At 39.6% G+C, this 27231-nt stretch overlaps 1 protein-coding gene across 2 annotated transcripts; it reads right to left on the bottom strand.

Moving 5' to 3' along the window:
- Positions 1 to 27219, bottom strand: WASHC5 (WASH complex subunit 5). 2 transcript variants are annotated; one of them, XM_030510830.2, is made up of 29 exons: positions 27079 to 27215; positions 24972 to 25272; positions 22604 to 22749; positions 21479 to 21563; positions 21112 to 21212; positions 20084 to 20276; positions 19353 to 19505; positions 16715 to 16828; positions 15763 to 15934; positions 14749 to 14876; positions 13530 to 13659; positions 12410 to 12522; positions 11669 to 11835; positions 10967 to 11042; positions 10183 to 10293; positions 9873 to 10013; positions 8709 to 8789; positions 7974 to 8075; positions 7168 to 7347; positions 6072 to 6196; positions 5283 to 5445; positions 4499 to 4601; positions 4309 to 4388; positions 3168 to 3271; positions 2612 to 2741; positions 2403 to 2499; positions 1848 to 2001; positions 1485 to 1572; positions 1 to 420 (listed from the first exon to the last, which is right to left on the bottom strand). In XM_030510830.2, the coding sequence occupies exons 2-29, from the start codon at positions 25155 to 25157 to the stop codon at positions 364 to 366; spliced, it is 3480 nt and encodes a 1159-aa protein (XP_030366690.1). In that variant the 5' UTR covers positions 25158 to 25272; positions 27079 to 27215; the 3' UTR covers positions 1 to 363. The 2 variants fall into 2 exon arrangements, with proteins under 2 accessions (XP_030366690.1, XP_030366681.1); XM_030510821.2 differs by having other exon boundaries at positions 2 to 420; positions 27084 to 27219.
- Positions 27220 to 27231: the final 12 nt, after the last annotated feature.

Here is a 27231-nt window from a genome sequence, read left to right as displayed (position 1 = left end):
GCAAATTATCCAACACCTTTATTTCCAATTTCATTGTTCCTTTGTGATACAAAAGTCAAACTTCCACAAATAGTTCTTCAGAACAAAACCCTACATGATTTATACATAAAGTTACATACAGCATTTATAATGCACGGTACAAAATATACACTGTGTGGATGAGATACAAACTGTGTATCATGCCACAATTTAAATGAGTGTTAGTTACACAGAGTAGGGTGGATGGTTATGGTCCATAGGGACAGTTGTACGTACTGCCTTAAAGCACAGAAAAGACATAGTTATGAAGAGCTGCTCTTGTCTCATCCCCTGTCCCTAACTCCTCATTCAGGCCTGGGGGAAAGACTTGGTCCTTCTCCATATTCATAGAACAGTTCTGAATTCATCAAAAATGAAGCTAGGCACGTGGGCTTCAACAACCTGGAGTAAACAGGAAGGCACAGTTAGGTGTTCTCTTCATTATTCATTTGTATGCTCTAGTTATCCATTAACAAGCACATCTGATCTATGAACCAAGCACCAGTATTGACCCGAATCACCGAGGTACAGCCTATAGCCAAAGGCATTATTCATACGTGGCATTAAAGTCATAACATCAGGCTGCCCAGGGCAGTGCTGGAATCACCGTCCCTGGAAGTGTTCACAAACTGTAGATGAGGCCCCCAGTGACATGGGTTAGTGGTGGCCTTAGCAGTGCTGGGGTAGAGGTTGGACTTCATGATCTTAAAGGTCTTTTCCAACCTGGTTGATTCTATGATCTTCAAATGCAGTTAAGTAAGTTGCATTTAACCCTAAAACAAAGTCTCTCTACACGCCCAGTCTTTCAGAACTTCCCTTGCATGTGAAATAAAGAAGCTGCCTGGGGAGCCACTGGCAGGAAGGGAAGGGGAAGGGGATCAAGGACTGGAGACGGTGTTTCACCAAAATTCAGAGTTAATTAGCTTTTTTGTCCTGCAATTATAATACTGCTGTTTATTATTACTTAATTCTGCAACATCTCTGAACTTCTATTTTATTTCTTCCTTTCCCAAAAGCCCACCCCCCAGCAATGTACGTGCTCTCTGAGGACTAAGTGGAACAGACTCAAATGCACACAAAACAGAAATCCTTTCTGTATTTTGCATCCCTCTAGAAAACATTTCTTCCATAATGATACTACGACTAGTATAGGAATAGTTACACAAAGTGTGTAACACAATTGTAGTTCATAGAGAGGAAAAGAATTCGTTATGAGCCATTCCTATCAGGCAACAGGTTTTTCACCTCTATTTCCTTTCGGCAATCTTTTACAGAACATCTGAAAAGGGTCAGTAGTGCTTGGGCAAAGCCAACAAGTCCATTATTTTGGGTATTTGTTTACAGATGATGCATGTTTCAGACTGTGATCAAACTGCTAGTACATAACCACAGCATAAACCAAGATCTAGCTCATCTGAACAGGTCTGCTGCTCACTGCTACACACAGGAGACATGGGATTTCTTACCTTCCTTGGTAGCTTTGTGTAGCGAATGTAATCTTCCAGGAACATGAGGGCACCCACTACATCAGCAGGCATCTCTGGTATCTTCTGGCTAAAATTAAACCATCATGAAGAGCAAACACTTACTAGCTAATCAGTTGTTTGGATAAAGTCACATGCAAATGCCAGCCTTCAAACACCACCATCTCCACTAGGTACCACATGATTCCATTGCAAAAAGAAAGGGTATTTTAATCTTGTATTTAGTCAAATATGTTGTTATGTCAAATATACTCTGCTAGAAAAACATACTGACAAAGCAGTGATAATACTACTGAAGTCCTCTTCACAGAGGTGATCCTTAGGGAAAAGGTAAAACATGGATACCTTGTGCACTGCTCCATCGTTGAACGAATAAACTGACCGATCAGAGCCAGAAATTGTTCTGTGTATCTTGAGTGAAACTGTTTCAAGAGGGTAAGGAGTCCCAGAACTAGAGGCAGCCAGTCAATCTGATCAGCCGGCCGCTTGCACACCACTCCTGCACCCAAACCCCACCCCAAAACAGCACATGTTTATAAACCAGAACATATTCTTTATAGCAGAGGCTAAATTAGTTAATATCCTCTCCTGAGGTTTTTTTGCTGTGCCTCCCCTTCTGCTTGCCCACACAGAAAACTTTAATTAACAACTGCATTTCTTCCACAGCAAATGGCTTAATGATATTAACTACGGCATAGGATGGGTTGAGAAAGTCAGGAGTTTGGATTCCATTTCCTACTCCATTGTATTTGGCTACAGTATTACAACAAATCTGCCTGGACATGATGGACTAATTTCAGAAACTGAGTATTTTCTATGCAGATAATTATACTATCTTCTCTACAGATAGTTTCACATCAGTTTTCACTAGATTTAGACAAATCACAACTTATACAATACCTAAGTTTCTGTTGTACTGAAGTTTCGGAAACTGGGAAATTAGAAAGAGGAAGTTGACAGTGGGAAAATACGGCAGACGTTTTGTTGTTATGTAGATCTGAGGGGAAAAGACAGAAGAGGAACACAGTTCTTCCAGGTATTTTTTTTTCCTCATTTAATAATAAAACAGAAAAAGCAAACTGTATCAAGCACTGGAATGTAAGCCTGACCTTATTTAATGGATTGTGAATGCCAGCTGCTTCCAGATAAGCTGTGATTTCATACAAAAGTGTGTTGTCTTCTTTAGGATAAGGCAATGATGGGTTCTGATAATGTGCTTCAATGTCAGCCAGTATTGCTCTAAAAGGAAAGCCAATCAATTATATTAAATACTTAAATTATTATGTATAAACCTTACACAATGCCACATACTAATGTAAAACCTTCAAAGACACAAAACCTGTACATGGTTACAAGCAGGAGTAAACCACCTTTTTTGGAACACCTATTTACAAACGTCAGATTTCAAAATCAGCACCACGCATCCTCACTGCTCTTTCTTTTCACCCAAATCTGACCTCAAATCCAGGTACATCCAAGCAGATTACTTGCAAAGTTACTTATTTTTTACTGGGTTTGTTGGGTTCAAATTCAAATACTCATCAACAAAAACTGAATGAATTCAGACTCCACATTTTGCCATAATTTAGATTTTAAGGCTTGCTGAATTGGTAACAATTACGCCACAGTGACACATGCAGCTCTTCAGCACATTTTGCCTCTTACTTATTGAGATTCTCCAAAGCAGCAGCCAAATGCTTGGAGTCAAATCTGCAGGAATAGTTTAATTCATTGGTGATCTGTCGTCTTAAAATCTGCATCTGACCAACCTGTGGAATCAAACAAACAAAAAAAGGCTGGGGTGTTAGACTGAATGCAGTGAAGGAAGAGTAAAGTCAAACTAAGGAAAAACTTAATGAATAACAATTGACAGTTAAATAGATTACACATAGTCCTCTCTACAGCCAACAGCCTTTCTAGGGCTGCCCAAAGCAGGCACCTACATACATACATACATACATACATACATACAAAGTGGGAGTAACTTCCCCACTTTGGCCACAGGGCGCTGATTCAGACCACCAGCAGTCAGAGCTGACAGACTCCAACTGCGGAGTGTGGTCAAAGGAGAGGAGTAGTCACAGTGCTCAAGATCTACACACAGTTAATGGTAGCAAATACAGACAGTGTGAAAAGGGCACTAAAAAGGTAACAGGTACAAAACCCCAGTTGGTCGCTTGTTTTCCATCAGTAAGTGAAAATGCTTGTACTCTTTTCCCCATCTCTCCCTGGACCTTAGGGTCAGCAATGGCAGGGATAAAAACCATCAGGGAGGCTTGTTGCAGTCAATTTTCCCCTTCTTTCCCTGACCTTTCTCTCTTCAGTAACACACACAAACATTCACAGCGCTCTGAAAAACACTGGTCATGAAATATCACTACAGAAAGAAGGTAAGAGACATGTTAATGGGATTGCTTCTTTAAATCTTTGGCAGGGCAGAACGACTTGTGTGAACAAGCTCAGGAAATGCTGCTGCTTCAGACTTTGGCCTTAGATACATTATGTTCACAAGGCACTGCGGGGATACTCAGAGCTCCTGACGCTGAGCACAACTTGGCCTTTCCAGACCAGCTCTCTAGTGCCAGACTTCATTTCTGGTGAGCTATTACCTATGAATCTCAGTGCTGAGCGCTTTGTGAAGTGTGACCTGTCCATACAAACGAAGCTCAGGAGCTCTTGCAAATCCCTTGTGATGTTACAGAATTCCAGGTCAACATAATGCAACATTGTGAAATAAGCAGATTAAAGCATACAACCAAAGACCCTACAGTGAATTCTGCATATCATTAGGTCAGGTAAAACCTACCTTCATTATGGAGTCTAAATATGCTGTCCAGATCTTCTGAGTTTTTGCAATTGCTGTGGAATAAACCTTGTTTGAATTTGCTGAGAAAAGAAAAAAGGGTGAGGCATTAAAAAAGAACAAGTAAAGAGAGAAATAAATGCAAGTGTACAAAGACAATGGCTTTCTTCTATCTTAACCAACAAGCACTTACCTATAATTCCTTTGAGAGGACTGACAGCATTCATAAGTGCTTTTAGGGTATCCTGTACTGTCCTGTCACGCAATATATTTCTCTGAAACATACTGAGGAAATTCTAAATAAAAGAAAGATAGAAGTAAAATCCTCACCCATGTACAGTATTTCCACGGACAAAGAGCTGAGGAATTCCATAGTTAAGACTGTGCTTTTCTGAATTATGCTAATCACTGTCAGGATCCCCCTCATCAGTATGTAACACCTACTGTAGACAACTATTAATTCAATTTTTGAGGAAGAACTGTCTTCATCAATACTTATTTTCCTTGAAATCTTTAACCAGGTTAGAATTGGATTCTTCTCAGAAACCAAAAAAGCCTGGTTTCACATAGAGATATTAGGGGAAAAGCCATTACACAGATTTGACACCTTATTTATATCATGATAATATAAATAATAGACCCAAATAATCTAATTCTTTGTTGATATCTAGACAGAAAAATAAAAGTTGTGTATCCTTAGAAATTGATCTCAGGTCAAAGCATACACCTTCAGAAGGCATTCCTTGCAACCCACCATTTGATATGACACATAACCTGGTGTTACACAGCACCATTTATTCAAGAGTACTGACTTGCATGATGATATCCAAAACTGAATTATCTTCATGCTTGAACACACATTTTTAAAATGCATTTGATTTCAACTTACCATTTCAAAAATTAAGATTATTTTTATTTCCCTGGAAGCTATTAAACAATAAAAGCATTGTCACTTTGAGAAATCAAAGAGAAATTACCTGCAGCTCCTTTACAATCATGAAACACAGCAGCCTGTCTAAGCCATTGAGACCAAAGGTACCTAAAGTATCTTGGATCTCGGAGAAGAGACGACTACTGGTTACTTCCTGATGAGTTTTGATATCATACCACGTATTCATTTGGTCAATGTAACATGTGATTCTGAGGAAATAATAAACAACTAGTTCAGAATAACATCCTGCAGATAGTTCCTGTGATCATCTGAGTAATGTGCTATTCAGGCAAAGATTAGAAAGACTCTTTTCAGGTTAGATATTAAGGAAGAAGTTCCTTACTGTGAGGGTGGTGAGGCACTGGAACAGGCTGCCCGAAGAGGTGGTGGATGCTTCACCCCTGGCAGTGTTCAAGGCCAGGTTGGACAGAGCCTTGGGCAACATGGTCTAGTGTGAGGCATTCCTGCCCATGGCAGGAGGTTGGAACTAGATGATCTTAAGGAACTTTCCAACCTGAACCATTCTATGATTCTATGACTCTAAGCATCTCGAGTGATGTTTAGTTACTCCTCTCTCCACAGGGGGTTCTGTCACTCCTGGTTTCTCTCTCCTCTATTCGTGTAACACAAAGTTTTCCTTCTTAGACTAAAATCACAACTTTTCTAGACTAATATTTAAAATGTACAGGATTGGGCAGATTTGGTTTTGGGTAGAATGGTGATATGATAGCTAAGGAAAAACTATTTGTTGCATATTTTTTTGTTTGTACATGGTGGAATTGGAGCAATCCAATGCACGGTGCTGTGATACGAGCTTGTGACACACACTACTTACTTTGGGTCAGTGATCCTCAGGATTTCTCTGCAAAGCCGACCAATAAATGTTACAGATTCATCCACAGGTGTGAATTTTGGTATAGGAATATGAGTAGACTGGTATATGCTTTGCCAGTCTTGAATCTGAAAAACAAGTTTTAGAGTAATTTGCAGTGTTACCATTGCATGGTTTTAATTTGCTTAGAAATCTTATTCCTTTTGCTTAATTTAAAAGTAGTCCATTGTAAAACAGAATCTCAAATTATACACAGCAAAACACTATAAAAAACAAAGCAAGAAGAATGAGCCTTATGACAAAGAGCAATCAGTAAGTGGGGAGTTTGAGAGAAGTACCTACACTCCTGGTGAGAACTGCATCCCTTCCCTTCTGCAGTAAGACTAGCCACCATTTTGTTAGCTAAATTTAAGATCTATTCACTCCACCACTTGTGAAGTAGAGCTGGTAACTACTGCAGTCTTTCTAGCCTGCATTCTTATGGCTAACAGTAGATTCAGAGATGACTACTGTGATTCAGTAATTATTTTCTGTTGTCTTTGAGAAAGACAAAAAGGAAACTCCCTTTTTACAAGGAGTCACATGGAAAAGATATGGGGTAATGGGCATGAGTTACTCCTGAGGAGATTCTGACTGGACATAAGAGAAAAATCTTTCACAGTGTGAGCAAACAGCCATTGGAATAACCTCCCCAGGGAAGTGGTGGATTTCCCAACACTGGACACTGTTAAGATTTGGCTGGACACGGTGGTGGGACACCCAGTCTAGGTCATGCTTTGCCTAGAAAGGTTGGACTAGATGGTCCTTGAGGTCCCTTCCTGGCGTTCTATGATTCTATGATATTATTCACTGGCAAGAGATACTAAAATATTCTGTTTGGGGTACTTTGCTCTTCTTATGTACAACTAATGCAATGGGGATGCTGAAATAATTCAGAAAAAAGCTGAGGGCAGATGTTTTACATGGTAGTTAGCACATTTAGTTGAAGTCACAACAGTATGGACTGTGCACGGTGGGGTACATATGCTCCATCAGTCACAAGCTTTAACATCCAAATATAAAGACATGTATCAACTTTTTACTTGGTTTTGACTAGCACCTTTGTTCTTAAGAAGTTATTGCACTCCTGTTCCACGTTGTAGTTAATAATACGAGACACTTCCTCTTGCCAAATTTTCAAACCATATATGTTGACATAATCCTGGATATATTCAAATGAGCGATGGAATCCATCCATTGTAGCTGCCATTTCTTTCAGTTTGGGCATCAGTTCACTTGGCTACAGACAGAAAAAAACCCAGAAAAGATAAAAACAAAACTGTGAACAGGCAGAATGCAAAGAAAATGTAAAAGGCTTCTAAACGCCTTTACACAACAACCTCTGGAGGATTTCACTATGCTCCAGCCAGAACTGAAAAGCACTTAGAAATTTATCAAAGGTTGTTTGATATCTGAAATAATTCTTAGTAAGTATTTTTCCTTCCTGCTTTTAATGTTTATTTTAGGCTTCAGTGGTACTATCGATTCATCTGTGAGACTCAAGGATCTGGACAGGATCAAAGCAAGGACTCACACTCCTTATTCTATCATTGCCTTTCTGCATTTACCTGGCTTATACATATCATGTTTTGTCATCAGTCGTTACAGACAAAGACAGAATTGTGAACTCAGAATTGATAGGATACTTGGCAGTAGAATAAAAATAGGGGTTTTGACTTCTATGTATTCTTAGCAGCTTAAAAACTCATTTCAACATTAAATAAGTCATTCCAAGTAACCTCTAAAAAGTTCAAAAAGTGCACTTTTTTTCAAGTATGAATTATTTTCTAGAAACCAGTAGAATAGAAGAGGTCCCAGCAAACCCAAGATACATAAAATATAAAATCCAATCAAGCTGTTACCCACCTTGGCTCTAGGATTAAAGATGAGTCCCCTGTGAAGAGCCAGGGCTACCCGTTTTACCAGCTCCTTCCTTATTCCATCCTCTAGTAACTGTTTTGGGTCCACCTAAGTAGAAGAAACATTTTTTTCTTAAAGTCAGAAAGGTACAAAAACAATATAAAGGATTTAGTTTGTACTAAGATACTAAATGCTTATGGTGAGCTGGAAAGCTTTGCTGACAGATGTACTTTTCCATCAGTGCTTGTCCAAAGAATAAATATTTAAATACTTCTAATGGACAGTTGAGCAGCAAAGCTTTGTAGTTCCCATATTTGCCCTTTGCTCATAATCCACTGGGAATGCTGTACAATTATAAGAAGCCAGCATGCATTAAGAAGTGTGTAGTTTCTCAAGAATCCTTGCTCCTGGTCCTGAAAGAAGAATCTTAATGTAGGAAGAGCAGTCTTTGCCAATGGAAGAAACAGCTCTTCAGAAAAGCCTTCCAGTAGGGAACAAAAGCAAAGATCATCCATTAAGGTTGATGGTTGATATTTACAATGAGGACTGTGGGTTCTTAATCACCTTAATATGGTTCTTACCCAGATGCCAAGTTTGGCATCACTGAAAATTCATATGCAAACTGACTTTTTCTTGTCTTTTTAGCTTCCCTCAAGGTCTTGCTTAATGCGCTGAAATATCTGTGCTAAAGTGCTAATTGCCACCAAATGACTTTTTCCTACTGAAATAATGGAACATTACCTTGATGATACCAACTAAAGTAGTTTTCATCATGAGGATGCCTTCAGTGAAGATGGAAATGGCATGGGTTAGCTTGGCAACCTTTAACAGAAAGAGAAAATACAAGTTATTGAAGTGAAGCAGCAGATTTAAATATTTACTCTAAAAAGATAAAAGTTTTTTTCCAGTGGTAGCTTCCTATTTTAGATTAAAGTAATTTGCAGTGATATACTTTCAATTTTACATCTTGTTCTAGATTTTGTGTAGTACAACAAATACATTTCTTTCAATTAGGTACTTAAAATTCTACAGAAATCAAAAGTGAAAAGCTTGTAGGAGAAGTATTTTCCCCTTTGCCTCCTCAAAATACAAAAGAAAATATTACTGAATACTGCCTCCTCCATTCCTACCCCCACACAGAATAGGCTGACTTTACAAAGTTCAGTGGGGAAGTCTAAACCTAATGCTCAGATCTGAACATCAGCTTAATCAGAGTTTGTTTGTATAAAACACCTAAGAAACGAACACCTTGGCAAAAACTGCTGGAAAAAACTGGTATCTTAACTGGTAATTGTAGATATATTCTCTGAGTGAAAGAGTTATTGGTCTACTCAGGTTTTTGGCTCCTCATCTTCCTCTACTAAAAATAAAACCAAGTCATTTTAATGTTTGGTCACACTTCCAGACTGGCGACAGTGCAGGAAAAAATGCACAGACAAAAAGCCAATGAGCAATACAGCTCTATCCGATCAAATCAACGTGCCTCCATCCTGTCTGCACATTTGAGGGCAGCAAAAAGCTTAACCCTGCTGGCTTATTCAGCCTTTGACCTTCTCCTGGAACAAGCATTCCAGAAGTGGAGGGCTTCATTTCAGACTTGGGCTTTCAGGGTTCCCTCTCCTGCAAATAAATCTCAACGTCTTTACACTTATTTACAATATTGGTTTTCTTTCCCTTTTCTGCACGATCAACATTTTAAACTTTTACAAATAAAAGAGCAAAAGTGACTCATTTGTCCTTGAGATGCCTAAGGTGTACTTACAATAACACTAGTCACTTCTAATTCTTACTCAGTCAACAAATCCAACTTCACTCTTGGAATATAATCCTGCGGAGCTGTACCTATTTAAGCTTAGGCTGAAGCTGGCCAGTATGCTTTACTGGAATTCCCTATTTTAACCGCACCTCGTATCGTGGTCCAAGCTGAGCATAATCTCGTAGCTTGTCCTTATCCAGGCGAGTAGGCACTTCAATAATATCGTGAGTCTGAAGCTTTATGATTTTGAGAAGAGATGTAAACATGCTTTCTGGAATTATCTGGAGAACCTTTGTAAATGAGAGAAGAAACAGAGTCAGCATATTCTCCTTAAAAAAAAACCCAACTAAAAATCAGAGAATGGTTTGGGTTGGAAGTGACCTTAAAGATCACCCAGTAACCTTCAATTAAGAAAAAGTAATTAGAGAACAAGACAATTCTGCCTCTTCCACCACCTACCTTTCTTACATAGGAAACCAACTCGCCAGAATAATACTGCGACACACTGAGAAGATCAGGGCTGTTTGCTTGATTGATGCGGAGAAGTGGCAAGTCAAGAGCAGAAGCAAGCTAGAAATAAAGTTAACACTTTTAACTGCACGTCTTTTTCTAACGTAAATTACATGCTTGAATTCTCTTTCTCAGGCTCTTAGCTGACAACACAAAGCACTAGATTCTTCCTGAAGAGCAGTATTACATCACTTTGCCAATACACAAAAAGAAAACCCAAAACCAAAAGTCAAAAAGTCCAATGGTCTGTAAGACCAAATTCCACTTATTATTATTCTGTTATTGTAATTTTACACCTTCCCTCATGCTATTTCCTGTTCTTTTTTCTACACAAAACATTTCCATCTGATACCAGATGTTCATCACAACAACGGGCACACCCAATATAACTTCTGTACTTCCTTCAGCCTCCTCTGATACATACGCAGAGGATCCCATCTAAGCACCAATGGCTGCAGCAAATAGCTGTAATAGGCAGAAGCTGGATGATGAGACTTACTTGTCCATCAACAGCAATATAACTGGTTGCATTAAAAAACCATGCATAACTTGGTTTAATTTTCTTTAAAACTAACCTTGAGTTAATTTGATACAGCCTAAAACATATGGATGTAGACGATGTTTGTAAAAGGAAGTTTTGACTCTTTTATGACTTCACAGCCCTCAGGCCTATTTAACAAATGCTTTGGTTGATGTGCAGTGATCAAGTACATTCACTGTTGTTCACACTTACCTTTAGGAAAGTGGCTCTGAGTTTAGTTACCATGGATGGACTCACTCTTATGCTTTCCTGCATAATAGATGTAAAGCTAGGGTAGGAAACAAACAAAACAAATCAGCTTATTCCCTTGAAAATCTTATTTTCAGCTGTTAAATCATATGCCACCATCACCAGTGTAATCTAAAAATGGCACAGGAGATCACTACAGAACTTCACTAAAGGGGTACTTTGGTCTTTAGAGATACTGGTTTGAAAAACCTATATGATAAAGGAGTAGGTGGAGCAAAAGGAGAGAGCATCTGGGAGCATTAATAGCCAAGGTAATGAAGTAGCAGCTCACCACGGAAAAGGGATTCTCTAGCATTTTTCTTTTTTTGTTCATTTTTGGTTGAAATGGGAATTCCAGCATTTTGGAGAACACTTAACTACACTAAAAGCTGGAGATAGAAGCTTACAAAATTGTTATGGTTAGAACAGGACAGACAGTAAAAAGTTACAGTATCACTTAACCTGCAGCTAACGGCATGCCAAAGATGGCTGTTACTTCTTATTCAACTCGATGAGAGTTAAATATACTCAACAACTCATAGAACAAGGCTTCAAGACCATTTTAAAATTGGACAGTTTATAGCATTAATCCTATTTATACAGATTATTTCCCACAAGTTTCACAAATGATGATTGACTTGGAGGAAGAAGCTCCTGCTAAGATACCTGTCAATTAATTGCCAAGCATAAGAAAGATCGCCAACTATCTGCATGGTGATCAAGACCTCTTCTTTAATGTTGATAGTTCGGATCATCTGATGGAGAAATCTGCGGGTGTCAGCTAGAAACTGGCAAACTTGCAGGTTAGTTTCCAGCTGATGAAACTCTTGGACCTGTATTTAAAAAAACAAACCCCATCTTTAAGGGCAGCAATACAATCAGTAAATTGACATGTTTCTTCATGATGTTATTACAGTAAGACACTTAACAAATCCTGGTCTACTTTAGAGTGTGTTAAATAAGAAATTTCACAAAGTTACTTGAGGAGGTGTACTGTGAAACATCATCCTGAGTATTCTTTTATACCCTCGAAGTAGAAGATATGTACACAAAACAAATATCAATATTTTTACTTTGCCTTTCAAATTACCCTCTCTAGCTTCAAATGGATTTCTTTTCAGAGTTTGTACCAAAATGACTAATGTTGCCAAATGTTTAATACTGAATTCATTTCTTTGAAAAACCCTCCTACGCCTCAGCTCAAGGTGGCATGATTTTCATTATATGTCTCTTATTTTACAATCACAAAGTCTATAAGCAAGTCCTGCTTACTGTATATATAAAACTGCAAAGACTCACACAATTGTTAAACTGCAGATCTGTGTTGTAGTGGAAGTCAGTGCCTGTGTATCAAACACTATTTTTCAAAAGGATGGGGTCCTTTATCTCAAAATTTCTTTGCCATACCTCCTCCAGGGCCTGTATTAGCTGCACAGTTTTTCTGCCTGCTGCAGTTGAATCATCGTAGTTTAGCGACATTATTTGCTTGGAGATTTCTCTGAACCATGCCTGAAGATTTTCTGTGTAAGAACAAGAAAAACTGAATCAAATCTTTGCACATGTGATAAACCACAAAGACACAAAAGTTCTTTTAAAAGTTTTCATCTTCCTCTTACATTTCTAGTCTTTCAAAATCCAGACTTGTAAAGTGGCAAATGCTCAGGGAAGTTTCACATACAACAGCAGAAAAACCAACTACCAACACAAATGTGCATTATAAAACCTATACAAAGATAAAGCCCTTTCAACCATGAATTTGTGCTTTATGAACTGCATTACAATGTTAATTACCTTGGCAGTTGTAATTTCTATGTTTTAGCTACAAATTTGCTAACATCAAAAAGACAAAGGGAAATACTTCAGTAAGGTAATTCTGGTTTTATGTGGCAGCAAGGGAGAAAATTGCCTGTATTCTAAGTTTTGTTGTTTGGGATTGATTGCAAATGTTGCCCTAACATGGACACTTTAAGCAGTATTCCTGGTCAAATAAGAGTTAGGTACAATTCTTATTCTTACTCTGGGTCAAGGAAAAAGATTTCAAAAAACAGAGCAAGAAATTTGGAAAGAAATACAGATTCAACACTTTAAGTCCTTGGAGAATTCACTTCACTCAGTGAACTCAAGAAGTAAAAGAGGAGAGATTAAACCATCCCTGTATTTAATGGACATCATCTTCATGCTCCTTTGTACATAGAACACAGTAACGTGAACTCCATTAAACACGGGAAAGGGAACTGGCATTTCATAGTCTTAGATGGTAGATCTAAAAAAAGTAATTAAATATTTTTAAAAATATGGCCATCTAAAGATTAAGTACCTAAATATTGTGTACCTATGGAACGTACGCAGAAACCTAACCAAGATGACATGTAAGACACTTCTGGAGCAGCTGAGGGACGTAACATTTTTTTCTTATTATCAGTATTAGCCTCATGTATTTTCTTTTGGTATCAGCTTAGAAATAAAAAACAAAGTTATTTCCCATCCCCTCTCCTCTCCCCCCCCCAGTTTAGTTTTTAATAGTTACCATTTTTCTCCACTCTAGTAAGAGGTTTAACTCCTGAGAAGACATCAGCAAGCTCAGTCATCCTTTCAGATCCCTCTTTTTTATAGTTCTCCCATTTTGTTTGTTTTTCTGACAGCATCAGCTTGAACATCTATTGAAAAAGGAAGTATTTGGTTTACGGAACTGGAAAGAAGGCACACTACAATACATGAAATAAAGTACTGAAAACAGGTGGAACAGACTTATGGTGATTATTATGTAACTTCCTAGATCTTGCCAGAATACTAAATACAAAATAAAAACTATTAAGAAATGCAGCCACTGTGATGGACATCCTGTCCATGATGCTGGCTCTGCTTTTTACTCTGAGGGTGCTGAGGCGCTGGCACAGGGTGCCCAGAGAAGCTGTGGCTGCCCCATCCCTGGCAGTGTTCAAGGCCAGGTTGGACACAGGGGCTTGGAGCAACCTGCTCTAGTGGAAGGTGCCCCTGCCCGTGGCAGGGGGTTGGAACTGGATGAGCTTTAAGGTCCCTTCCAACCCAAACCATTCTGTGATTCTATGATGACATACAGTGATGGAAATTATCTGAATTTTAAAAAACAGTATGGTGCAGATACTGTTAATTTTTAGTCACTTACAAAAATATCCATTAACATTTTTAGCTTAGAGATTCTAGAAAACTTAGGTCTAATGCTGTCTTATACTTCACGTAGTCATCTCAGCCTATGCACAGAAACCCAAATTAAACAAGCGTGTACGTGAAGTTAAGCACACTCTTAAAAATTCTACCAGGTTAGTACCAGAGTATTAATGTGGAATCTTTTAGAAACGGCAGAACTTTATACATAGGTGTAAGAGTTTTCTTAGCAGCTTATCCTTAATATACACAGGCTTCTGTGTTTTTAAAAGAAAGCCTGAAAAAGAGAAGCATGGCAAGATAAAAACTTATGCAGATTCCTCAATGGATTTTATGTCTGTTACTAGGATGTTTATGCAGAATTCTGGGTAAATATAAACATGTTGGGTAAGAATGAAAAGTGCCAATTATTGAGGAGACTGCAAAAGTCTCTTCCAAGCAATAGCAGTTTGTAATCTTCTATAGAAAACTCACAATTAACATAAAGAATTATTATTTTGATTTACAAGTGGACTGTTTGGTAAATGTACAACTACTACCGAAGTCTTCAGCTCTGTTCTGCCATCCAGGGGAAAATGCTGAAGAAGGCAGCAGCACATTACCTCTTTCAAAATGAATTCAAACTGAGCCGTATCCAGAAGAAGCTGGAAAAGGATCCTGGGATTGTACCTTGAGTCTGTTAGAATTTGATCCTTTATCTGGCGGAGACGTTTGTTATTTGGGTCACAAGCTGAAAATGGAAACACAGCATTTCTCCACTGTTATGGAATTTAGCCAAGCTTTTCAATCTTTGTAAATAGACTCTTGTTAACAAAGCTTGAAAGCATTTTGCTCTGATATATTAAGTCCCCGCTTGTTCTTCATTTACATGGATCTTACCACCCTTGTATGACCTTCTTTAGAAAAGGAATTAATTAAGGTTTCTGTGGTGTTTCAGCCTTCTTAAAACTCTTCTTCAGGCTTCTGCAAACTAAATGTGAATTTATTCTACCTGACTGAGAAGCCTAGAGATAAATTATTTCTAAAACTGTTACAGAAAACACACAGAGGTGTAACAGAAGCCCTCTCACAAACCAAGAAGCCTCAAAGATAGCACAAGCATTCAACCAACAGAATGTCTAAATAGGTAAGTTTACAGACCCAAACTCCTGTCAAAGACATTATTCAGTTTCAAGTGAACTTCAGTTCAACAGAATAAAATGCTTGGTTTTAAACTATTAATTATTAAGATACTAAGAAGGTGGCTACTGCTTTCCTTTTGGTGCTGGGTAAAGCTTTCAGAATGATGCTTTAAGTGATAAGGCAGAAAAATATCTGATAAAGTTCCAGGCTTTTCCTGCAGAATATTATTCAACAGGACCATGACTTCTCCTACTACTTTTTATACTTGTGTCTGGCTCACAAGAATTAAGGCAATGAATGTGTGCTGGTTCAGCTGAAGGCTTTAGGAGACTGTAAGCAAAGCAAAGGAACAGTTCAATAATCTCCTGAAAACACTAGATGAAACTCTGCTAACTTCTACGGCAGCACACACTGAACTTCCCTCGGGATCAACATGAAGTACCTTTAGAGCAGGACTGACAGCTCTGTAATGAAAGTTGTGCATGAAGCCTTACCTGTGTCTGCAGTGTGAAGCATGAGCCAGCGGATTGTGACATTGCAGTCTCGCAGGCAGTTCAGCAGCTTGGGAATATTGTCCAGCACCAGCTCTTCTCTTAGACAGCCCTCTTTGAGAAACTGCTGCACCTGAGTGTGCACTCGCTCGGTGACCGCAGCGTATCTGCTTGCCTTCAAATATACAAAGCTTGCATCAATATCCTTGTTACGAATTAAATGTCAGTTCTACTTAGTGAACTTCTCCCCTAAAGATTAAGGAAAAATTTCCACTTGTATTCCCTAAGTTTGCTACACAATACATAGTACAGTTCTCCTAGTTAGACACTTCTGTGTGTTTTTTCCTGAGCACTGGGGTCAGATTATAAGGAGTCATCAGTCAACCAATCTGTTGCTTGGGCATACAGTATTATTCAGACTTTTAGGCATGGAAAAAATGATTTCCAATGAAAAGAACTGACTGCATTGCATCATACAACATTCTGGTATCACTATTTTAAATCAGATCCTTTTTCCAGATTATTGTTTAATTTGGGATGCCCCATTTAAAACTGACTGAGCGCCACACTTGGTCAGCAGAAATGTATGACTTCTAAAAACTGTCATCTATGAAAGACCAAACACTACAGTCAGCTTAAGACATCCTAGTACTGAACAACATGTTGATGAGTGCTAACATCTATTTAGTCAAGTCAGAACGCAGAAACTTTTAAGGGAAACAAACACTGCAAGAGGAAGTGAAACAAGCAGTGCTGCAAAAACTTGATTTTGAAACACTGAAGTATCTTTTACTCAAAGTTAAAAATTACATACTCAAAGCATTGTACATGAATGTAATGCAAATAATTGCATGCAAGAAACAAAGAGCCATGCATTATCAATGGCATATTAATATACTTGAGATGACCACACAGCTTGAATCTTGCTAAAAATGCTTAACTCTAGTTTATGTACCTGCTCTTTGACGTTTGAAAGATCCAGCGTGTAGTTGAGGGCAGTTTTAGCAGCTTTGTAGGGTTCCCATGCTTCTGCTAGATTTACAGTGATTCCCATGTAAATGCTAATCACCTAAGATTGGAAGCAGAAAACAAGAAATTGCATTTATATTTTTATGAAGGAAAAGACTTTTCATGTAGCAATACAAGCAGAAAAGAATATGCTGTGGGTATAAATATGAGATAACTAAACTTTTTGGTAGCTGTACTTTTTGCTCCACCTGCTTTGGAAATCAAGGAGTAAGAAGATAAAAGGCACGCAGTTAATTAGAGGCTTAGTTCTGAAAACAAGCTGATAGTTCTTTCAGTCACTATTTATGATTCTTGGCCTGTACTTCCCCCTTGCCTCCCCCCATAAACTTAGGATTTCTTTTTCATTTCTATGATGCTATGCAGAAGATGGGGTGAAAACAGCTGGAGAAATGACTATGATGGGGAGGAAATCATCTGAAAGAATCCTACTCTGAGAATGCCCAAATTGAGACGTAATGCTGCTTCTGTGGTGAACATAAACAGAAGGAAATCATGATTCCATGCTGTGATGTTTAAGGAGCGAAGAGGAACCAATTTCAGACCACCAGTCCAAGTATGAGTGTGATTAAAAATAAAGAATTGTGGTTGACTTACATGTGTTTGTAAGATACCTGATTAAAAATGGAAGCCTTGGGTTTCTGACAGATGAAGGATATACAGATCTGTGGCATTATAAGCTTTGTCACACTACTGTTCCAATATTCCTCCATTCAGAAGTGATCACATCCACCGGAACGATGTCAGCCTTTGAGCTCTTCTGACAGTGTCAGAAAGGAAGCCAGTAAAGGCAAATGGGACACTGGTCTGTTGACAGGAGGTTCCCTCTCATATTGAAGTGAAAGAGTCAAACAGCTACACTTCAACTGCTAAGAATCATTTGAAACCAGCCTAAGAGTCAAGTATTCTGTACGATGCAGCTAACTCATCCATGCCCCATCACAAGAACATAAGTGCTATATTAAAATAACAGTTTGTACTATGAAGTCAAGTGAGTAAAACAGTAGCATAATAAAAAAATTCACAATGTCAAGTTCTCCTTTCTAAAAGAAGCTTGTAGTTTTTCAGAAACTAAGGGGTTCTAATGCCTGTTAATACAGCCAGCTCTTACAGTTTCTTCCCTCCTTTCTTCACTGTTCCACTTATGGTCCAGAAGAATATAATTTGAAACCAGTAGAGATAAAGAAACTATAAATTAATTTGTGTAAGTCTGATTCCCTTTATTACAGACTACATGGGGACTCTATTGTTACATGCCAGCCTATTTCAGTAGCCTTTTTCTGCAGACTAAGGCTTCCGGAAATCCTACATCTCAATACTGAGACACACAGTAACTCCATTCTGAACACTGCATCTGAAAAGGTCTATAGAATTGCAGAGAGTGACAGGTTTTGCTTCTACAGTTATTTGGAGAACGGCACGGAGTGAATCCTTACACAAGTTTTCAATAACATCAGTGTGGGGGGATTTGTTGGAGAGAAAGACTGTCATCCAGAGTGTCCTTTGACAAGCTGGTAGAATTCACCAGCAGAAACCACATGAAGTTCAATAATAATAAATACAAAGTCCTGTACTTGGGACGACACCAAACCCTTGTAACAGCACTATCTGGGAACTGCCTGCCTGTGTAAGAATTCTGCAGGAAAGGACCTAGGCATCCTGGTGGACAAACTGAACGTGAATCAGACATGCAGCCCTTATTACCACAAAGAGTAATCACACATTAGGCTATGTCAGCCAGACTGTACTCAGCAGATTGAGGGAAGTGATTATTTCCATCTAATCAGCCCTCCTGAGGTCCCATTTAGAGTCATGTGTCCAGATTTGAGCTCTTCAGTATGAGACAGACATGGATAAACTGGAATGAATCGAACAGAAGTCCACTAAGACACTTACGGGGACCCACTCTGCAAGTAGAGGCTACAGGAGCTGGGTTTGCTTAAGCTGGAAGAAAAATAACTATGGGACCTGACTGTGGTCTTCCACCAGCTAGAGGGAAGTTATGAATAAGACAGAGCCAGACCTATCTTAGAGGTGCACAGTGAAAAGACAAGAGGGAATGGCCACAATCTACAGCCAGGGAAATTCCAGCTGTAGAGAAGGACGAAATTCCTCACCATGATAGTGATTAAGCACAGCTACAGGTGCCCACAGAGGCTGTAGTTTCTTCATTTGAGACATTTTCAAAACTAACTGAGCACGGCCTGAGCAGCCTGATTTAACTTTGAAGTAAGTCCTGCTTGGAGGAGAAAGCTGGACTAGAAGATGCCTTTAATACCTTCCAGCCTTCATTTTTCTATGATTCACTTTATCATGATGGTATTAGAGTGTAGTTTATTTAAGCATTTGAGAGGATAATCAATACTTTCAAAAGATAGCCTTCCTTGCCTATCCAGAAGGTTTGGCTCAGACCACTTCACTCTGAACAAAGTACAATTTCCACACTGAAGAATCTATTCCAGTTTCGGGACATTATTATTTTCTATAATGCATACTGCAAAAGTAAGGTAAATTGTTCCTATAACATTAAATCCAGGGAACAGATTTAAAAGAGAATTAATTTTTACCCAATTATCTGGAAAGTATTTATCCACTATCTCTCTCATTTTTGCTTGCTGAGTGTGAAGAATAGAAGGGTCAAAATACAGTATCACATAGAGCATTGCAGCCTGAGTTGCCAGAGCAGTGCTGCGGTGTTCCGGTAATGGATATGCTGAAACCTAGAAAAAGGGAACAAAACAAAACAGAACATATTATAATGCAACATAAACCACTTGCAAATATTATGGGGTGCATTAAAAAGTACAATATAGAGATACTAGGAGGCAAGGAGGATACTATGTAAGCTGGACAACTGTCATAGTTAAGAACTGTGATATTAGTGCTCCTTTTTAAACACATTGTCTACTAAGGGATGATAAATCTCTCTGAAGTAACTAAGAGAATGGGAAACTCAGAAAGAATTAGAGTTATTAAGAGCAGCCAATCATTTATGATTTAAAGACATTAAACAAGAAAGGGTTTTTTTACTGCAAGGCTGGCCAAACACTGGAGCAGGCTGCCCAGAGAGGTCCTGCAGTCTGCACCTCTGGAGGTGCTCAAAACCCAAGTGGATGCAGTCAGCTCCAGCTGACCTTGCTTAAGGAAGGGGGTTGGATGAAGTGATCTCAAGAAGTCCCTTCCAGCCACTGTGATTCTCTGATTTTTATTCTTTTTTGGATGTCATGGTTGAGTAACTAACCTGAGAAACCATTTTACATTCACCTTTAGATCCTTCGTTTATCTTACAGTAACATACCTGGTTATAAATGTCATCTGACCGTAAGCGGCCAATAACCATGCTGATGAATGTTTCACTTATGGGCACCCTGCTGAAGTAACTCTCCGGGTAATTTGGAGGTCTTTTAGCTCCAGGTTGGCTCGAGTATCCAGTGCTTCGGAGCAATTTACAGATATCATCTAAATTGGAATCAGCAGATGAGCGAGCTGCACTGTTTTACAAAAGAAAAAGGAACAAGATTTGAGCTATATGACTTAACCATTTCTTCCTCTCCCTCCCCTTGTACCCATGCCTTTCTTCCAAGAAAATGATGAGACACTAACGTCTGGCAGATTTTCGGTTGTTTACTCTATGAATATAATGTTCATCATATTATAGGAGGACACTAATAAATGTCCATACTGGAATCCCACATAAGCATACAAAGCACAAACAGAAAAATGAACTTTACCCAGGAACAGAAAGAAGTAGCTTTAAATTCAGAGGAGTTTATATACTGAGAGGCATAAACAGTCACAGAAGCATAGAACAGTATGTCTCCTTTTTTATACGTGTGAAAGGATTTGCACTGATACCTTTTGAGACTCTGTCATACAACAATGCTGACAACCTACCCTCGATTTGACTAATCCAATTCTGTAACTACAAGTCTGACCTGTGATACATTTATCATCTAGATAGGACTTTTCACCAAAATTTGCTTGCACATTTGGGAACCTAAGACACTTTCACAGCTGATGCTTTAAAGCAAAGCGTTAAAGCTTTAGCTGAATGTTTATTTGCCACTGGACTTCAAACTTCTACTGTGATGGCAGGTAAAATCTGCTGCTCCAGTTTTGCAGCCAGACGTGCAAGCAGAGCTAAAGCAAGGAGTTCAGTTGATATTCAGAGAGCTCTGCTCAATTCTCAGTCTATCTGTATAGAGTCAGTCGATCAAAAATGTGCCGATATTTCCCTTTATCTCAATTCTGTAACCCAGGTCACTGATTATACTGCATGCTACATTCTTTCAGCCTTGAAGGCTTCTGCATACCAATATACGTTACCTGTATCTGTAGTAGGAAACCAACATTCTTTCTCTGACTTCTCCTTCAATCTTCTGGTCAATGACTAGTAGCATGACTCCATATAAATAGAGCGCTTCACACTGTTTGGAAAAAGAATGAATGAAGGCAGGAAATCATAGAAGCACAATTTTGTAGTAAAGACAAACATGTATTGGCAAACTAACCCGAAGTGAACTACGTAAAGTCAACGCAATATGAAAAATAGCAGGCTGCAGATTTTTGGTCTTTGTCCTCCTTAAAGCAAATAATAGCATTTCCGTGCATTTGGTAAGCTGAAATCTTTGTCTAGTTTGGTACCAAACTAGTTGGTTCATTTTCTACCATTACAAAACTGTTCAATACTTACTAGAAGCTGTTTGCCATCTTCATTAAGGAGGACCGTTTCTAATGTTTGCTGGATGTAAATTCCTTCATTGAGGTCATCTAAATATCTAGGAATTATAACAAAGAGTGGGTCATTGACTATTTTGCTCTCAACTCATGTGTCCTCACAGCTCAATTGGTCAATTTTCTCTGAAAGTCAACAGAATATCAGACCATTTCCCTAGTACAAGCAGCACAGAGTTTTTCAGACAAAGAGTTTTTCTACTATGAAATGAGAGGCTGGAACTTTTAGCTAGAGACAACTAGTTGGCAAAAGCCTCCTTTCATAATCTGATGGTGTATGTGAAAAACACTAGAGAATATTTGTAACTTATAGCTAATATCTTCTTAATTTTCTTATGGGTGGGTAACAGCCCGACAAGAGAGTACTGAGAAGGTTTCTACTCCAAAATTTAGTAAAACTATTTTCAAGTTACCTCAAAAATATCTCTGGAAATACCATCAATTGATCCCAATTGCAGTTTGGAAAGTAGAGCTAGAAATAGAGTTTGTTCATCTCAATTAATGAAAGATTTTTTTCCTATTAAAGGATATTCCAATAACACTACTTATGAATAAGTATTGTTAAACATGTAATTTTATCATGTAAGATCAATAACAAAGCCAATTCTTGTGCTTAAGATTATCTGGAAATTTTTCTTAGAGTATTTAATGTACCTTTCACATTGTTTTTTACAGGTAAGAGTAGCAAATTAGAGAATATGGCAACTCCACTGCAAAATTAAGGCTCAGGAAAATAAGGCCAATGAAAATCAAAGAAAAACACCCCTACCTGATACTCTGTTTTGCAAGGCCACAAAAAAACCTTAGTTTAATAATAGGGAGTATCCTTTCATTAAGGAATCTTCAAGACAAAGAAGAAAAACTAGCTCCAGCTTACAACTGAGGAAATGAGGTAGAAAGGTTAAATATTTACAAGTCTTATTTTAAGCTGGTAAGCAACAGCAGGAGTAAAAGTTAGCGTTCACCCCAGCAACCCAGGTTTCCAGTTGCAAGTGTATTGAGTCTCTAAGGAAAAAGCTGCTTATTATTAAGAATAAATAATAATCTAGTGTAAGAAATGCCACGTGTATTTAAGATACTGTACCTGTTTAAATCTACAATGTATTTATGTATACTCTGGAAAGCTAGATAAAATCTTGTCAAAATTTCAATGTTGTTTTCACGAAATTCTTCGTCTAAATCCAGTAACTCAGGTTTGGCTTCCAGTTTGCCTTCACATATCTCAGGCCCCTAAGAGAAGAAATTCATCTTTAGACACAGTGTTTGATTTTGACCTCCATTTGATTTCTCTTCGGAAGGACACAGAACACATACAACCACTGGGCACCCAACACCAGAAGTAACATTTCTTACTAAACCAAGGGTCTGTAGTCTTCCAAGCTACTTTATGACTGAACATCAATTCTGCTTTTTTACAATCTGCAACGATTTTAAATGAGATTTATCCCATGTAACCAATGGGAAAGAATAGTTAATGCTTTCAGCAAAGCCTCAGTGCATCTGAAGCCACTGTGTGTTTTTTGCAGCGGGAACTATCTCCCTGCTACTCTCTTTTTCCTTTACACATTCACTCTGATTGATTTCTCAAAGAGAAATCATACCATTGAGGCCCACAAAGCTTAGTATCTTCCCATACATTTAACTGCTTGATTACACCTGTTTTTTTACAGACTCTGCATGTAGCTCAGTGCCAGTCTTCCAAACTAACGCAGGAACATGTTAATGTCATTAACACCTGTGTGGGGGGAAAAAGGGTTGGGATGAAGAGCCTGACTTCCTTAAAGCAATGGCACAAACTTTTCTAACTATTTACCACTGTCAACATTTCTCTTACCCACCACTTGGTCTTACCATTGCCATCGAAATGAAAACACCGTTAATGTTTAATTGGAAATATTGTTAACATTTAATTGAAAATACTGTTAATGTTATTCCACGGACGACGTACAACAGTATGAGATCATGGCTTAAAGGGATTTAGTCAATGGAAACTCCATGAAAATAGCTTAAAATAGAGTAAAAATATGAAGGTTAACACCCAGCTGAAATTTTTTGTGTGGTTTTAAAAATGTTCTTCTGCTTCTTTTCCTGTGCAAAATACCTACATAAAACAAAGGATAAAAGCAGGCCCCACGCTGCCTATTAAGTTCAAATGCACGAAATAAGCAGCCTGAATATTCAAAATCTCAAATCTCTTCTCATTAGGTAAGTCTAAGAATCATGAATACCAAAATGATCCATTTGCAGTGAAAATAGATGTAAATTCACTAATCTCTGCTTTAGAAGTATGTCTTTTATGGCTTTTTGGGGTGCTTACTCTGAAAAGTAGCAGCACTGTTGCACTTCCTTAACATTCAAAAATCCTACCATTTTAGGGATAATTGTATTTCTCACCAATTATCTGCTTTTAAGTTTTCAAGTAATTTATGTAAAAAAAAGAGACTTCTAAAAAGCACTTCAATCTAAAGTTATCTGGGAAATCTTTTGTGCTCAGGGTTTTCCATGTCCAAGGCTCACAGTTAGTGCTTGAAATTTACACCTCTTACAAAAAATCCCACACCCCCCCCACTTTACTACTGACACTTCTTGTGTTGTACAATCCAGATAAAGTGAGTCTAGATAGTTCCTTAGTAATCATGCTGGAGAATGACAGAGGGAAATAGGTACTGCAAGAACCTTATTTTGTATGGGAAATACGGGCTTCTCATGGACACTACTCTTTGATTTATTTCTTTATTCAGTGCAAGTGACAAGTCCAGTGAAGGAACAATCACAGTACTGTCCAACAGGAAAGCAGTTTTCATGGCTGCAAAGAATAAGCTACAGATAATCAAAGGAACATGGCATCCTGCCCACAGTACTGCTCCAAAGGAAAACAACCAACTGTACAGGCTCAGAACCTGCTGGTGAAAGTATAATTTAACATTCCTGCAGGAAACACCAATAACAAAAATAATAATGCCACCCCCCAGAATCCAATACTCAAGTTTTATACAATCAGTATCCGCTTAAGTTCTCAGGCCAGATGACTAATCAAACACTTTGAAAGGTGCAGCTGGGACCGCTCTTGAATACACTTACAACTGCCACCCCCTTTTTGTCCTGATACTCTCAGTACCAGTTACACTTTTATTCTGCCTAGGGCTCTAAGCACAGAAGCACCCCTAAACTGTTCTGCTTACTGAAATGAGCAAGATGAGGCTGAGTAGGATCAGAAGTATATAAAATACAAGACAGCCCAGAAGCAGAATGTTAGGATGCAAGCATATCCCAATTGCTATCTTGTTTTGGTGAATTATTGGTAAATCTGAGCAAGTAAGGAGTCATAACTGTCAGTTCTGAAGAATGCTTATAATAAACACAATAGTCAGGAAAGGCTGTTTCATAACCTGAAGCATCCTCATGCAGGACAACAATGCTTTCAGGACAAGTTTAACAGTAAAAGGATTTACCTTAAAATAACTGAAATCAAATATGATATCCCCATACTTCTGTTGATCAGCTTTGTCCTTTAGCCTGAAAACGCCAGGAATAAATTCGGAAAGTCTCAGAAGTTCTGCAATGATGGCATTTCCACAGGAGACAATCCGAAGAATTGCCTGACCACAGAGATTGTTTTCAGCTAGAAAATCAACCATTGTGGAGCTGGATGTGACAGAGCAGCAGGAGTCCTGCGGTTAGAGTCTGATCGTTAGCCTTTAGGTTATTTGAAGAAGAAAGTCTGATGACAACACTAGCTGCGCCATTAATAACCTGTGAAAACAAAACCACACACATTCAGAGTGTTTATAGTAGCCACTTTAAAAATACAATCAAAAGTGATTATAATAGGCTTTAGCAACAAGGAAAACTTCAATAGCAAGTGGAAACAATATAGCTCCACTCCTTCATTTATTGCTGAATAATATTGCTGGTCAGCTTCCATGCTGTGGTTGCATTTCTTGGTCAGTTTTATTTATTGACATGTTTCCTGTAAGATACAGAGCACCACACTGCGCTTTTGTGTTTCACAGAATGGTTGGAAAGGATCTTAAAATCATCCAGTTCCAACTCCCTGCCATGGGCAACAATGCCTCGCACTAGACCATATTGCCCAAGGCCCTGTCCAACCTGGCCTTGAACACCGCCAGGGATGGAGCATTTACCATTTCTTTGGGTAGCCTGTTCCAGTGCCTCACCACCCTCACAGTAAAGAACTTCTTCCTTGTATCTAACCTGAACTTCCTCTGTTTTAGTTTAAACCCATTGCCCCTTGTCCTGTTGCTACAGTCCCTAATGAAGAGTCCCTCTCCAGCATCCTTCAAGCCCCCCTCCAGATACTGGAAGGCTGCTATGAGGTCTCCATGCAGCTTCTCTTCTGCAGGCTGAACAGCCCCAACTCTCTCAGCCTGCCTTTGTATGGGAGGTGCTCCAGCCCCCTGATCATCCTTCTGGCCCTCCTCTGGACTTGCTCCAGCAGCTCCATAGGATCGCCTAGGTTGGAAAAGGCCTTTAAGATCAAGTCCAACCATTACCCCAGCACTGCCAAGACCACCAATAAACCATATCACTGAGGGCCTCATCTACATGGTTTTTGAACACCTCCAGGGATGGTGATTCCACCACTGCCCTGGGCAGCCTGTTACAATGCCTGAGCACCCCCTCTGTGAAGAAATTTTTCCTGATATCCAATCTAAACCTCCCCTGACACAGCTTGAGGCCATTTCCTCTTGTTCTATCGCTTGTTACTGGGAGAAGAGACCAATCCCCACCTCACTACCTCCTCCTTTCAGGTAGTTGCAGAGAACCATAAGGTCCCCCCTGAGCCTTCTCTTCTCCAGGCTAAACACCCCCAGGTCCCTCAGCCACTCCTCATCACACTTGTGCTCCAGGCCCTTCACCAGCTTTGTTGCCCTTCCCTGGCCCTGCTCCACCACCTCAATGTCTCTCTTGCAGTGAGGGGCCCAGAACTGAACACAGGACTCGAGGTGCAGCCTCACCAATGCCCAGTACAGTGGGATGACCACTGCCCTGGCCCTGCTGCCGCACTATTGCTGCCACAAGCCAGGATGCTGTTGGCTTCTTGGCTGCCTGGGCACAAGCTGGGTTGTGTTCAGCAGCCATCAATCAGCATCCCCAGGTCCTTTTCTGCGGAGCAGCTTTCCAGCCACTCTTCCCCAAGCATTGCATGTCCTTATGTTGGGGACACCAGAACGGCACACAGCACTCCAGGTAGGAACGTTTACGGGCAGTTACAAGTTGGTTCGGCTTTTCACCAACAACCTTCCAAACCACCGACATAAATTCCAGAGGACGGTGCCTCTCCCGTCCCCAAACGGGAACCAGGAGCCCGGCCTTCCCGTGAGGCGGAGTGCGGGGCATCGGTGCTGCCGCCCGCTACCTCCGCAGGCCCCCGCAGCACTCGGGCTCTGAGCTACTCCCTCCGCTCCCCCGGGCTGTTGGAACGCTCCGGCCTCCCTCCCTCCCAACCCCGCCTCGGGGCAACCGCCGCGGCTCGAAACCAACCTCCGACAACCGCTCCCCCCCCGACTCCCCTCACGCAGCGGCCCCTCCGCTCACCCTACCCTGCCCTGCCGTTGTTGCGGTAAGCGGCGGCAGCGAGGGGGGTGCTCGGCTCCGTCCGGGAACCGGGAAGCCGGGAGAGAGACAGCGGCGGCGGCGGCTGTCTCTGCCGAGCCCGCCCATCCCATGACGGCGCCGTCATGTGGAGCG

The sequence above is a fragment of the Strigops habroptila genome, chromosome 1, assembly GCF_004027225.2.
Source record: "Strigops habroptila isolate Jane chromosome 1, bStrHab1.2.pri, whole genome shotgun sequence".
Lineage (NCBI taxonomy): Eukaryota > Metazoa > Chordata > Aves > Psittaciformes > Psittacidae > Strigops > Strigops habroptila.
This window is presented reverse-complemented; position numbering and strand designations above follow the sequence as displayed.

Coding starts and splice junctions, on each gene's coding strand:
- WASHC5 (XM_030510821.2), bottom strand. CDS start 25,157: ATGGTTGATTTTCTAGCTGAAAACAATCTCTGTGGTCAGGCAATTCTT. Junction 21,213..21,478: donor AAGATGGCAAACAGCTTCTA/GTAAGTATTGAA, acceptor TTTTCCAAACAG/TGTGAAGCGCTCTATTTATA. Junction 20,277..21,111: donor GTTTCCTACTACAGATACAG/GTAACGTATATT, acceptor TTTGTAAAACAG/TGCAGCTCGCTCATCTGCTG.